Source organism: Peromyscus eremicus, chromosome 3 (genome assembly GCF_949786415.1).
Source record: "Peromyscus eremicus chromosome 3, PerEre_H2_v1, whole genome shotgun sequence".
NCBI lineage: Eukaryota > Metazoa > Chordata > Mammalia > Rodentia > Cricetidae > Peromyscus > Peromyscus eremicus.
In genome coordinates this window covers 1,572,293-1,587,954 of record NC_081418.1, presented here as the reverse complement: position 1 = coordinate 1,587,954, position 15,662 = coordinate 1,572,293, and the positions used below count along the sequence as shown (strand labels likewise).

Sequence of the window (15,662 nt, the reverse complement as noted above, 5' to 3'; positions counted from 1 at the left end):
ACAAGGCTCAGATCTTTAAGACAATGCATTGTTTTAAATCTCTGTCTCTGTGGTGATTTATTAGAATGCAGAGTCTCAGAATGGACCATCTGGATCACCTGGGACTATGAACATTTCTGGTGCATGAAAGCAGGCCTTCCATTATTTCCAACATGTTTTCTTTACTTTAGTGTTGAACTTTTTTTACAACCCATTGTTTCCTACCTCCATGAGGTCCAATTATACATGCTGAATTTTCTCTACCATGTGAAGAAGGAAAACCTGTATATTTTAGTGTAACTAAAGAACAGCTTAGATATGAAGTTTAAATAGTTTAGAAATTTGATGTATTCTAGAGTTTATATTTTGGATTAGGGAGTTTAATTAGCAAATTCTATACAAATATTCAAAACCAAAACCAAACCAAAAAGAACTGATGTCTGTAACATACTTTGGATATGAGAGGGCCAGGCAAATATCATGACAGCCTGCCCTAATAACTCATTTCAGAACTAGGCCTCAGTCCCTGCTTTTTGGAACTGAGCAAGCAGTTTCTAAGGAGGAGCCTCGAACAAAGGACAATCAGTCTCCAACACTCCCAACAGCAAGGACAAGCCACAGTCAACAAGCTCAAGATGATAACCAAATAAGGACAAAGCCTGAGACTTGTCTAGGCCTGCCCAAAATGGGAAACTATAGCCCTGACCAAACCCTAACTAACCCTAGCCAATTAGAAGCTACTAACATGATTGCCACTTGCATAATCCAATCATATCTAAGATGAACTAGCTTCCTCAGACATTCCCCTTAGCTAGGTTTAAAACAAGCCCTCACTTTCCTCTTGGGGTCTTTGCCATCTTGCCTTTGTGTAGGATGGCAGGCCCCAGCATACTGGAATAATAAATGCTCTTGTTGATTGCATATGTGGATGGTGGTCTTTTGTGGGACTTCTCCAGGACCCTACCAGGCTAAGTGATATCTAACATGTTAAACACATAATTACCTTGATATCTCCCTGAGATAAACAGTCTGCATTGCTTTCTTCAGGTGAGGTTCAATATTTCTCCACAGTTTCCGAGTATCACGTTCACCTGCTACTCCCAGGAGAAAATTTCAATAATTCAAATCTTGTATAATTTTTCTCCAATGAAATATTAATGATTACAGCTAGTTACCTTCTCCTTTAACTACAGGTTCACAGTATTTGGGAAAATTAAGCACTGCCTATGAATTTAAAAAGAAGACAAAAAAGCAGGAATATATAGTTAGGAATTTTTCACATAAAATTTTTATTACAAATTAAACAATTTTATTTAAAATCGATTCTTAAGAGTAATTCTAGCTTATTACTACAATAAAACAACAAAAATATCAATAATGGTAGTATAACAGCATACACATTACAGCCTAAATCCTACCTAATACATTAAGCTCATATAACATAATAAGGCATAATTTGTACTCTTAGCTATAATGATATTTAATAAAAACATCAAGGCCAGACAATTAACTGCTGTTTTCCAGCATGTGAATACCATCATAAATTAAGCATCACCTAATTAAGGATTATTTAAAGTGTTTGCACTGGTTGTTACACATACGAGTTCTTGGCACTATCCCAGGCATACTAAACCAATTGAAGGATAAGACTCAAAATCTACTACATGTTTTAAAAGCTCTCCAGGAATTCTATGCATTAAGAAATGTGAGAAGAATTAACGAATCACAACTACTTAATATTTTTCCATACTAGAATCCTACTGAAATGCAGCTTTAGTGAATTGGTAAAGTATGTGCATTTATTAACATTAATCTGATCTCAAGTATTTCATGATGAAAAGATTTAATAATGGAGCCTGGAGAAGAGACAGGCATAATGATAGTATAAATTCAAACTCAGAGGACAACAGTAAGTACTGCAAGTGACTGCAGAGAGAAAGGAATAAAAGAGCTACTCGCCAACTTCTTGCATTAATTTAGATTTTCAGACCTAAGTACTGAAAAGTAATACTAAGGTATCATGGTAACAAAGCAAGTTAATAGCGCAGCCAAATTCTGCACTGCTCTTCAACATCATGTCCAATTCTCCGACATTCAGTTCTCAAATATCAGCAAATTTCTACTATTTTGTGTTAGAATTTTGTCTTAGTCAATTTTCTATTAATGTGACAAAGCACCACAATCAAAGCAACTGAAAGCAATTAACTTGGGGCAAATCTTTACAGAGGGTTAGTCCATGACCATCATGGTAGGAAGCATGGTGGCAGGCATGGCACTAGTAGCTGAGAGCTTACATTGTTATCTGCAAGAAGGAAGTAGAGAGAGCGAGCTGGGAATGATGTAGGTTTTTTTAGAACTTCAAAGTCTGCTCCCAGTGACAAACCTCTTCCAACAAGACCATACCTCCTAATCCTTTCCAAATAGTTCCAACAACTGGGGACTAAATTTTCAAATATATGAGCCTATGAGGGCCGTTCTAATTCAAACCACCACAGATTCACTATAGTATAATAAAAATTCAAACTCACTAGTACCTTAAGCAGGTTTGCTAGGTTCCAAGAAAAACAAAATTATAAGGCTGCTAATAAAAACTACAAAACTGCTCCAAAACCAAGCAAAAAAATCATTTTAGATTGGTTTTGATATTATAAATTTTCACCATAATTGCATATCTCCTATGTCCCCATTCCAGTTATCAAGTTTAAGATATTCTTACTAGTTTCATCAATAAATAGGAAAAGTGAAGGACACAGGTGTAACTTTGTTAAGAACTGACAACATGCTCAGTGAACATTCACATTCACAATAGTAAGAGAAGCACAGCATCAGACAACTATCACAGCTCCCTGTTGACTCAATGACTGTTGAAAAGCATACTTCTACTCTGCCATCCTCAGGCTAAAGGACACAGAAGCAAAGTATACTCTGCCTACAAGCACAAAGGATTCTGTTTACCTAGATTTTAATTGTGAGTCTGTGAGGTGATCTGAGAATTTATTTCTAAATAAAAAAAAAAAAAAAAAAAAAAACAAAAAAACAAAAAAACAAAATAGTTCCCATAGTTCCAAAGGAGGGCCTTGCATTACTTTAGGTGATCAAACAATCGATTATAAATACTGACAAGGCTGCAAAGGTAGGGCTGGCAAGTTCTTTTCCAACTCTTCCTCAGCGAGATTTCCAGCACGATTTCATTGTGACAGGCAAGATCATTTGGTGGAAGTTAGCCTGACACATGAAAACTGTAGTAAGAATTCTAAGGTGACCCCCAAACTGTCCTTTAGCGCGTCCAAATCTCCCAGGTCAGTCAAATACTAATCTGGGTATTGCTGTGCAGAGATTTTGCAGATGAAATTAAGATCCCAAAGATTACGCTACTGCAGACTTACAATAAGGAAGACTGTCAGGTGAATCAGAGCTAATCACAGAGGTCAGTGATTACAGGGGAACTCAAGCACGTCACTGACTGGTAGATGGAGATGACCAATGTACCTTCTCTAGGAGACCTGAGGGAGCCATTTACCATCCAGTCACCAAGGCCATGAAACTTCATTCTTATAATCCAAAGGAACAGATAAATGCACTTAGAAGCAGATGTTTCCCTAGAACCTCAATCCATTCCACACAAAATTTTGATTTCAGCTTTATCAAACAATGAACAGAGAACCTAGCAACACAGTGGCTGGTTTGTGACCTACAGAATAGTGAGCTAATAAATGTGTGTTATTTGAGATACTAAAAACGGCAATTTTATATGTAGCAATAGAAAACCAACATACATACTGAAGTATAAAAATAAAAACACTCAAGAACCAAGTAGACATAATTCTGAATTGTTTTGCATGTTTAGAATCTCTGTAGTTATTTCTTAAATGCTGAAGGAACAAAAATCAGAAATAAGAACACTTGAATTAACTTGAATTAAATTAATAGAAATTTCTAACAAGCAATAAGTTCTTTCTGTGTTCCACGACTTCCCATTCTAAATGCTTAATGTGTATTAACTCATTCAGTCCTTCAAATTATCCAATGTGATAGGCTTAAGTATTGTGCCCACTTTACAGATGATAAAAACTCTGCTTTCAAATGAATCAAATATTAGGACAGATGCACCCCCCCTTCCATGACAACCAACCTATCTTAAAATAGAAATTCAAAGACAGCTAGAAATGAGAAAATAAGCTTAAAGTAACCAAATGTAAAGATATTTCCCCCAACCAAATACATATTAACTACGAAGGAAAAGATAGCATCCTAATCAATGGTAAAAGGAACATGACTGACCATCAGTACATGACAAAAACAGAACTGACTCCGTGCTACCTGACAGAATGCAAGGAAAATAACAGGACATTTCTGTGATATGCCTATTGAATGTACAGTCTGTACCTAATCAGGACAAATGCAAACTGAGGACTCTACAAATTAACTGGATTGTAATATTTAAAGATCTCCAAATCATGAGAATTAAAAACAAGAGTTGTTTTCAGATGAAAGTAAATTCAAGACTTAACATTATATGCAACGTGTAATTCTGAATTGGATTATTTTGTTCTGGAACATATTCATTCAGACAACTAACATATATAGAAAGGGGTCTGAAGACTAGTTTGTAGTGAAAAAAATTAATTTTTTTTGTGTGTGTTAATGTGTGTATACACACGAGCGTGCATACATCTATAGAGCAGAGGACAACCCCGGGTATCATTCTTCAGGCGCTATCCGCACTTCTTTAGGAGACATGGAACTGGTCAAACAGGCTACAATGGCTGAGCAGAGGGCCCCAGGGATCTGCCTGTCTCTGTCTACCCAGCTCTGGGATTATAAGCATTTGTCATCAATTACAGCTTTTTTGGGGGGCGAGGTGGGGAGGCTTGGGATCAAATTCAGGTCTTCACGATTATAAGTCAAACACTTTACCAACTAAGCCATCTTGCCAGCTCTCCCCTACCCACAAATCAATTCTCTAATTTGACTGTGGTATTATAGTTAGGTGGCAGTATGTCTCTGTTGGGACACACACACTAAAGTATTCAGATATAGCAAGGTATCAGGTAAACACTCTCAAGGGGTGAGTTCTTTTTCTAAGCTTACAATTTTTCTATAAATTAAAACCTGCTTTCAAATTTGTAAAATAAACTTTAAAATGACTGAAAACTTTCATTATCTTGTAAAATAATTACAGCAAATATTAACATCATCAAATATAGTAGTAAACTACATTTTACTAACAGCTGGTCATCTCTCCATTTTACCAATTATTATTTTGGTACTGAGGTGGCTGTGGCTTGTTCTGCTTCTCTGATCTTCCAGCATTCACCCCAATAACGGGCCTTAGGTTTGTTTTTATTAATAAGACTCTTTAAGATTAAAATGCTACATCTGGCGCCAACGTTCGTGGTACAAATTCATGAAAAAGCTGTTTGCCTGTGGCCTTGTGAGCCCCACCTAGCTCAGGCCCGAGCTACACTCGGCCGGTTGTGGTGGCACACTGGCTGGATTTGCTGAAGGAGGCAGAGGCAGGAGGATTCCGAGTTTGAGGCTGGCCTAGGAGGCTTCCTAAGGAGAAGCTTCGGCCGGGGCCTAACCACAAACGCTTGTGGTGGGGACCATGGAGGCAGCGGCTGCTGCTCCACATTGCTGGCTCCTTCTCATTGTGTTGGTGACTGTGGTGATGCTGCTACCTGGGACAAAGGGTTTACTGCTGCTTGTTCAGAGAAGAATTGCCAAGACCATCATGTTACAAGAAAGCATCAACAAAGGTCAGTTTGGAAAAGTTTGGCAAGACAAATGGTGGGGAGAAATTGCTGTGAAGATTTTCTCTTCTAGGGAAGAACATTCATGGTTTCCAGAGACAGACAGACATCAGACTGTGATTGATCCAAACCACAGAGGAGGCACGTGCACGCATGCGCGCACGCACGCATGCACGCGCACACACACACACACACACACACGCACACGCACACGCACACGCACACGCACACACACACACAATTCTGCAGGGAACCATGACCACGCCTCACAGCAACTTTGAAATCTTCAAAAGGATGATGGGACCCCACAACCATGATTCCATAACGACTATGGTAAAGCCATTAAGCTGAATAACACCACGGAAAGATCGACTTTAGACTGTAAACTACTCAGGACAATTTGAGATGGCTAGCTGAGATGATCCAGCTTGACAGACTTGAAACAAGCCCTGCACTTTCTCATTATGCAGCGACTGGACAAATGATACAGGACTTGACAATTAATCCAAAAATTTTCTTTTCAGGATTCCCTAAAGATGTCTTTGCCCCTAGAAAGCAGGAAGTACTTTTAAGAAAACTATGCCCATATTCCCAAGAGATGGGGTGGGTATTTTTTGGTCATTTAATGAGTTATGGATATTGTCATTGTTTACAATGGTTGGTTACAAGTTGTTAATTGTTAATGGTCAGGAAAAAAGCTGAACATGGAGATTAGATTCAGAGGTTTTGTTTAAAAAAAAAAGGAAAAAGAAAGAAGAGAATATAGATATGAGGTAGATCACTGACTCTACTCAGAGAAAAAAGATAAAGAAATAATAGGATAAATGGATAGATCACTGAATCTACTCTAAAAAGAAAAAGAGGAAGATATAAAAATGACAAAAGATAGATTATTGAATCTATTATGAAAAAGAAGAGAGAATATGGATATAAGATAAACAATTGAAACTACTTTTTAAAAGGAACTATTTGTTTTACATAGGCTAAGTAATGAAAATTTTTTTGTCTGAGTTTAACAATGTTACTGGACTGGACATTGTTAATATATATAATGGAGTTTTTTGTCTGAATCTGTCAAATGTTAATGGACTTGACATCGTTAATGTAATTCTTGACTGTATATATTATATATACTTATTGGATATGGTTTTTCTTGTATTAGTTATAAGCTTTTTTAAATTTTAGACAAAAAAGGGGAAATGTGGTATTGTGTTCCCCAAAATAGTGTGCAGAACAGCCACTAGATATAGAGGCCAGAAAATGGTGGCACATACACCTTTAATCCTATCACTTGGGAGGCAGAGATCCATCTGGATCTCTGTGAGTTTAAAGCCACACTAGAAACAGCCAGGCATGGTGACTCACACCTTTAATCCCACAAAGTGAGCCTTAAATCCCAGGAAGTGATGGCAGAAAGCAGAAAGGTATATAAGGCGTGAGGACCGGAAACTAGAAGCTTTTGGCTTGGTTAAGCTTTTAGGCTTTTGAGCAGCAGTTCAGCTGAGATTCATTCTGGATGAGGACTCAGAGGCTTCCAGTCTGAGGAAACAGGATCAGCTGAGGAATTGGCAAAGTGAAGTGACTGTGGCTTGTTCTGCTTCTCTGATCTTCCAGCATTCACCCCAATAACTGGCCTTGGATTTGTTTTTATTAATGACTCTTTAAGATTCATGCTACATTGTACCCTCTTAATCACTAGGCCACTAGCTCTTCTCACTCCCCAAAGGGATAAAGAAAATAAGACAGCCTAAGCAGACACTAGTATGGCATTTTAAAAGACTATCTACTTCTAGCTAAACAATTCAGTCACCTCTGAGTGATTTCTAATCATTTGAATTCTGATGTTGCTATTTTAGAGGGAAAAGGTTTGAAATATAAGAAATTTAAATGCACGACCTGTTTAAAAAATATGCAAAACTAAGGTTAAGCAAATTGGCTATTCTGTGTTTGGCATCTAGATGAGTATAAAATAACCCCTTTAGCTGGCTTTTCTAACAATTACAATTACTATTTTTGGACTACCAAATGCATTATCAGAGAAAGCAAATCTAAATGAATATTCAAAATATCACTTTATTTTTTCCTGTCTTTGCTGCCTACGTAGGTAGCCTCTAAAACATACTTACACAAATACAAATTCCTAAAGCAGATTTAAAAGCATACACAGAAAAAAATGCTTGAAAAGGATCTTATATAGGTTACTATGACATTTTCAAGAAATAAACCATTTATAAACTTTGAAACAATTAACAGTACACATCTGATGGAAAATAAATGCTTTGACTCCTTTATGTTCTAGATATATAGGAAAAAAATAAGAACACTTTTGTTTTGTGCTATATTTTCTTCAATGCATAAGGACTTTTCACATTTGTTAACATTACCAGTGGTATAAAGATTTAAAGCATACTTCAAGTTGATGAATATGATGTTCAGAAAAGTTGTATTGTTATTAAAAATTAACCTCCAGGAAAGCACAAAGAAATTTAAAAACTACCATATTGAAGCATATATTTTCATCCTTTACTTTCTTTTCCTGAAGGTATTTTCCTTGATTTTTTTCCCTCTTGCACAGAGTCCCAGGGGCTAAGGAGTGGCAAACCACAGGTTATTTCCTAGGGAAGCAGAGGAGGAAGGTCTGTCTCCACCCTCAGTGTTGGGGTTACAAATGCATATGGTGCCACACACTCTACCCCCTCAGTCATCTCCCTTGGCCCCTTAACTGAAGGTGTCTAAAAGGAAACAAGACATTCTTGCCTTCGAAGTTTCACAACTCCAAAAGTAAGTAATGGGAAAAAGCTAAGCACGATCATTTCCCAAACTTCTAGCAAAACACAAACAACTATTCTAGTCTTTTTTCAAAGTTCAAGCCTTTTATACAAAGTCACTAACTCAAGATAACTAGGCAATGAAGATCTGTAATTAAAGCTTCTTGCCATACTCAAATGGAAAGCTCCTAGGCCAATCACTACAGAATAAAACCTGGAGAAAGGTGTTACAAACATTAGCAGTGAGATGCTAAATCGCTTGTTATTACATATCCCTGCTATTTTTCATTTTTATTTGAATGAATTTTTAGTTTCTGCAACTGCAACTAGAGATTGATTCAGTAATTAAAAGTACTTGTTTTTTTGAATGTTAACACCTACATAAGGAGCTGGAGTGGGTGCCACACATACCTGTAACCCAGTAATGGGAAGGGTGGAGAAATGAGGATAACTGGGGCTTCCTCACACCAGCCCAGCAGAAAAACATAAGTTCTAGGTTCCGTGAGAGACCCTTCCTCCAGAGAGTAAGTGACAGCAGGACACTAACAGCTTCTTCAAGCCTCTGTGTGCACAACCCCTCACACATGTGCACCAACATAACACACACACACACACACACACACACACACACACACAACAATGAAAACATGTAACTGACAATGAATGCAAATTTTCCCATCAGGTTTAGTATGCACTATCCCACAGATACCAATCCTTGTAAGGTATATTAGCCTCAAAAAGCCTTATCCAAATTTCTGAATATTTTCTTAGCTTCTGGCTTGTCTCAAAATTTTCTGAATGTGAAAATATTAAAGGACATACACATACATGTGCGCGCACACACAAAATGCTCACTCACCAGATGTCTGAGCTCTTTCAGATCTCGACAGACAGTGTAGAAAACTCCAAGGAGAATATTAATGTAGGCAGCATAAAAATCAGCTGAATATTCTGGAGGATGATCATGGGACAGGATCTTTTGAAGGTTCCCTGTTCACAGGACACAAACTCAAATGACCAGCACATAAACATAATCATTATGTTCCAGAATTTCATAAATGTTTTTTAAAAAACCAAATATTTAGGTCCAACTCTATGATAGAATAATATATATTTCTTTTTCTTCATGGCACAAAACTTCTTAAATGATAGGTTAAGACCCTCACAAGCATACCTGAGCTACACTAATGAGGTGATCTGACTGGAGCCTCTAGACAGCTTACAGGTAAGAACTAGCGGTTAGTGTTCCTATTTCTTTCTTTCTTTCTTTTGTGGTTTTTTTTTTTTTTTTTTTTTTGGTTTTTCGAGACAGGGCTTCTCTGTGTAGCTTTGGAGCCTGTCGCCCAGGCTGGCCTCGAACTCACAGAGATCCGCCTGCCTCTGCCTCGCGAATGCTGGGATTAAAGGCGTGCGCCACCACCGCCCAGCACGTTCCTATTTCTTGACCTTCAGGGAGAAGAGAAAGGCTGAAGGCCAAGTTCATCCCCAAGGGACAACGATTTGGTCAACTATACCAATGTAAAAAAAGCTCCATGAACTTCAGATACAGCACAGACTGGTAAATGAATCCACATGCTGGAAACACACCTCAACTTTGCAAGGAAAGAAGTTTCTAGGCTTGGGACCTCCCTGAACCTCGGATAAAATATATCTCTTCATCCAACTGTTCATCTCTCTCCTTCTTCTTCTTCTTCTTCCCTTTTAATCTTTTACAATGATCTGACAGCAGTAAATACAGTAGTAAGAAAAAGTGCGGTGCTTTCTTGGCTCTGTGAGCCCTGCAGGCAAACTGTTAAACCAGAAGACAGGAACATGGGTACCCCAACTTACAGTCAGTTTTCAGAAGTCAGTTCTGCACTGGGAGCTGGCATCTGCAGGAGAAGCAGCTCTGTGTGACAGACACTTAACCTGTAAGGTTTCTATACCAATTTCTGGAAGAAAGTTTCAATGAAATTGGCAAACAATTGTCAAAATGGACAAAGCAATTAAATAATTGGTTATTGGATGGAGAAAAAACAAAATAAAACAAAACCCTCAGCATTTGTTATCAGAAGTGTTTTTAGAAGAAATAATCCAGAAAGAGTAAAATAAGTCAAGTTAAAAAAAACACAAATGGCCGGGCAGAGGTGGCACACGCCTTTAATCCCAGCACTTGGGAGGCAGAGCCAGGTGGATCTCTGTGAGATCGAGGCCAGTCTGGTCTACAGAGCGAGATCCAGGACAGGAACCAAAACTACACAGAGAAACCCTGTCTCGAAAAAAAAAAAAAGCAAACCCCCAAATGTTCTAAAAAGAATCACTAAATGACAACAACAAATATAAAACAATGACACTCAAAGAGAGAAGCTCGAGACTCTTACTACTGGAAAATAAAAGCAAAGATGAGAAGTAATGCGGGCTTTAGTTTATGTTTTTGCCTATTAAGAATTATCAACTAGAAAAACTCCCAACAATCTAGGAAATGCTCTTCATTAGTTTAAATAACATTCATTAAATGTGCTTTTTATAATAATCACCACCTAGTCTCGACCTGTCCTTTCTCATTACTCCTTTTGTGAGACATCTTGTAAAGATAACAAAGATGTTTCTTTCATAGCTCAAACTCTTCCTATATTACATATTTAAGGTCTTAACTTCATTTCTCAACATGCTGAAACTAACAGAAAGTAGTTAGCTGGGCATGGTGGTGCACACTTTTAACCCCAGCACTTGGGATGCAGAAGTAGGCAGATACCAGAGTTCAAGGCCAGGCAGGTCTACAAAGTGAGTTCCAAAATTGCCAGAGCTAAACAAATAAATAGATAAATAGTGAGAAATGTATATTTATTATTCAAATTTCCTAGCCATTCTACATGAAGCAGTAACCCACTCCTCACTGTAGTGTCGTCTGACTTCACACTGCAGTCGTTAGGAGTTCTAAGTGGGGACAAAGCATATGAAGAAATACTGGCTAAAAAGTTTGCTTAGATTAGGGGTTCTCAACATGTGGGTCATGACCCTTTGGATTTGAACAATCCTTTCAAGGGAGTCATTTAAAACCATCAGAAAACACAGATATTTACATTATGACTCATAACACTAGCAAAATTATAGTTATGAAGTAGCAAGAAGAATAGTTTTATGGTTGGGGATCACCACAACATGAGAAATAATTAAAGGGTCGCAGCATTAGGAAAGTTGAGAACCACTGGCTTATATGAAACTATACATCTATAGATCTAGAATAACAAAAACATATTAGAATATACAATAAAAGCTATTTTCTTTCTCATTTCTATTTCATTAAAACTGAAAGAATATTACAGGTATGTAAAAATAGTACCAAGGGACTTAAGGAAAACTCAGGTGGAACACACAGTTTGTGCAGTAGGAAATTGGGAGTCACTGACTTTTTCTAATTGTGATCAGAGCAGGACTTAACCTATGCTGACAACTAAACCAAATCTAACCAAGCACATCATAATCTCTTCAGAGGAAAAACAAAACAAACAAGCCACTGCTAAAGGACAGTAACCTTTGGCATGTGATAAAGACTTTCAATTGGACCTCTGGCTACAACTGGAAAGGAGGTGTCCTTGAAACCAAAACCAAATCTCTAAATATGGCATGTCTTATCAAGCTAACATGACAGGGCACCGTTAGCCACTAATCCCTTTGCTACACATAGTTTGTTTTAACAATTAATGCTTCAGTTTTGAATAGAAAATTTATGATTATAGTGCTTATGCTATTCTTAAAAAGGCCCTAAAACTTAATAAACAGATGTAACATGGCTCCATTTATCATACAGTTAACAGGTCTATTTTCCTACACGACAAAATTAGAAAGATTGCTATATTTAATTTTTTCCTGAAATTCCATCAATGCTGCTTTAAATCTTAAAAAAAACAACCAGATCCTACAATTATATTATACTTTTACTTTCATGATGTAGAAAAACCAATACAATTTCATAATTTTCTTAACTTTGAAATGACTTTTCAATATTTGAAACTAAAACGGCACAAAAAAGTCAGTTTAGCTGTGACACAGATCCAAAGCAATTGTTTACTGAAATCCTTTAGCCTTTCTTTCCTATTCTTTCCTTATTTTGTGATTTGTATGGATAAGAAGCTATTAAAAATAAAGGTTTTTTTTTTAATCTATTTTGCGTTCCTTTAAATAAAAAACAGTTAATTAGCTAAAGCAGGAGGTGTTATTTGGCTTCTGTTCTTGTGAAAACAGGCAGAAATGTGCTGCTCTTGGCAGTGAATGTTTATAGCTCACTAGCTGAGAGGGACAGTGTCGGTAAGGCCAGGATCATGGGACGCTACTTCTCACAGCTTCTACAGCACCTTATGTTTCACAGTTATAATTTCTCAATCAGCGGTACCTTTTTTAGTCTTAGCTCAAAATTCATTAATCTACAAGGCTATTAAACAATACAAAAGTACTATGTTCTTTCAAAGAGAAAAATTATTAGAACCTATAAAATTTAAGATTAAATATAAACTCCAAGAAAATAAACAAAAGAACTAGCAGTTGGCACAGTAAGTTATAGCAATGACAAATAAAATTTGTAGACTCAAGATACTTGGTACTTAATCAATGCAATGTATATGATAAAGAGTCTAACGTGTTACCAATCTAGTACCATACTTACTGTGTGGACATTATAATCACAGTATACATACACATTAATGAATTAAAGCTGATGAAAGTATACCATTAGCAAACACATGAGACCTGCTCATTTAGTGACTATGAGAGCAGTCCCTTCACCGTTTCAAAATAAAATTTCTGTAAATGCTAAATATAAGCATTTTGAGACTGGCAACAAACCTAAACAGTTAAAGATACCAAAGTATTTCAGTCTAAACATGGTATAGTCTAACATTTTGAACAAAGGACAAGGATTATTTGTTCAAACAATTAAAACTTACCTATGCTATAATCAGGGAAATATAAGACAAATGGTTCAAAGCATCCAGTATTTGGACGGAACTTTTCCCAAATAATCTCACTGAGAAAAATAACAGTCACATTTCTGTCAGTCTGCAAAGGAAAGGGAAGAAAAGCAATTTAGCATTTAAGAATCTGAGGGCAGTAATTCCCTTTGGATTTATCTTCAACTAAATTCAGCAAAGCTTAACATATGCAACAAATTATTTCCATATTAATAAAACATATTTAAAAAACCTAATCAGAGAGCTCAACTATTTGCAAATTTTCATACATAATTACTTTGAATTTCCATAAAACTGTAGGCTAATCAACGTTTCAGTTATTCATGAACACTAGGGCAGTCACAAGAACTTATTTTGTAGATACTAAGAAACACACCTGCTTGGAAAAATTAAGAGGAAATCCTTCTGTGAGAATTTTTAAAAATCTTGATAGGCTTTTACTCAATCAACAACAACAAAAAAACATTTCTCATCATTAAAATAGTTACAGCAACTCAGAGAAAAGGAAATATGGAGTTGGATAAAAGTAGATCTGCCATATTGTATAACTTCATATTATTAAGAAATATTAAAGTTTTCTGTTTGTTTTTAAATTGTTGAGAAACACTAATGGCCACTATATATTAAAAATACAAATAATTATGACTAGTAATATCCCCCTAAATCATCAATACAAAGTAAAAGAGGTATCTTTTGAAATATATTTTAAAAATTACACTTAGTATACCAAAAATAATAATAAAAGCTGAATGTGTCCATTATTCTTTAACAGACTGATCACAAACCTGTACACGCCAGCTGGAATTCATTTGCACACTGCTTAATTTTCCACATAGGTTTTCATTTGCCTGTATTCTTTTTGGCTAACAATGCAGATGTGGTATCTCTTCTGGTCTATAAGCATCCTTAGGACCCAATTTCATATATCAATTGTACTACATTTTGGGGATAATTTACTATTTGATTCCTAGCAAGTGTGCTTCTTGCATGCTGTTTTGCATTACTTAAAAAAGTAATTCCTTTGATTAACAAAAATAGTTGAACTTAATGAATGAATAATTCCACAGAAAAACTGATCATCTTTATGAAAGAAAGGAAGATGTTGGGGGCACAGAGGTCCTTGTACTCACAGAGAAGTACTAAAAGAACCAGGAATGTTAATCACACAGGAGTACCTCAAAGGAGGAGACAAAAATCAAATACCTGCATTCCATCCAGAAAGCTGAGAGTGGATTTTGTTAAGGACCTGGTGATCCTTTTGCTACCTGTGGAGGCAGACCTCACCACATTCCCCAGAATGATTATCCCAGACTCTTCCTCCCCAGACCATTACCCATCCTTAGTGGAGATGTCACACGTACTTTATGGCCTGCTGACCTCTATGCTATCAGTCAGAGAACACACTAGATTCTACTTTGTAAAAGTTTCTATGTTGTCACACTGTTGTGGAATATTTGTTTACACTGTGTGAAGATGTGTCACTGTGATTGGTTTAATAAAGAGCTAAATGGCCAATAGCTTGTCAGGAGAGATAGGCAGGATTTCTGAGGAGAGAAAGGAGAGGATGAATCTAGATGTGCAGATTATGCCAGAGAGATACCAGTGAGACTCTGAAGAGGTCCGACACATGGTACAGAACAGAGGTAAGCGAGCCACATGGCAGAACGCAGATTAACAGAAACAGGATAATTTGATTTATAAGAGCTAGTTGGGGACAAGCCTAAGCTGAAGGCCAAACTTTCACAATTAAAAATAAGTCTCCATGTCATTATTTGGGGACTGGCAATCCAAAGATAGCCTGACAAGAAAGCTTGCTACATCACACCTTAAGCTTTATTGTGCACCAGGGATTAGACTGCTTGTTGCCTGGAAACCTTCCCAAATTGCACTGTGTTTTAAATATGCTGATACTGAACCGCCTGACCTGAGACTCCCTGAAGTCTGATCCAGGTTGAAGAAGTCAATCCGCAGGGGGTTTTCATTCTTATCTCTTCCCAATGCTTCCCTGCCTGGATACCTGCAGGGACCCCCTCAGGAAAAGACTTTATTTCTCACAAACACAAAGCCAAGGCTCCACCACTGAGCTATACACCAGCTCCAAAGAAGACTTTAATGCTTTTATCTTAGAAATTCATTGATTTTTAAAATAATAATTCTTAGTTTACTTAGGCTTAAAAGTATGCCTTATCCACATTCCAGATTATAAAGCTCATGAG

The 15,662-nt window shown here is 36.9% G+C and overlaps 1 protein-coding gene across 2 annotated transcripts in view; it reads right to left on the bottom strand.

Annotated features, from left to right (window-relative positions):
- Orc5 (origin recognition complex subunit 5) overlaps window positions 1–15,662 on the bottom strand; it is a 64,863-nt gene that overhangs the window by 33,647 nt on the left and 15,554 nt on the right. For both annotated transcript variants that reach the window (XM_059257210.1, XM_059257211.1), the window contains exons 5-8: window positions 13,423–13,534; window positions 9,360–9,490; window positions 1,155–1,203; window positions 983–1,073 (exon numbers count right to left, since the gene is read on the bottom strand). In XM_059257210.1, the coding sequence (XP_059113193.1) occupies window positions 983–1,073; window positions 1,155–1,203; window positions 9,360–9,490; window positions 13,423–13,534 (383 nt within the window). The remainder of the gene's footprint in view (window positions 1–982; window positions 1,074–1,154; window positions 1,204–9,359; window positions 9,491–13,422; window positions 13,535–15,662) is intronic.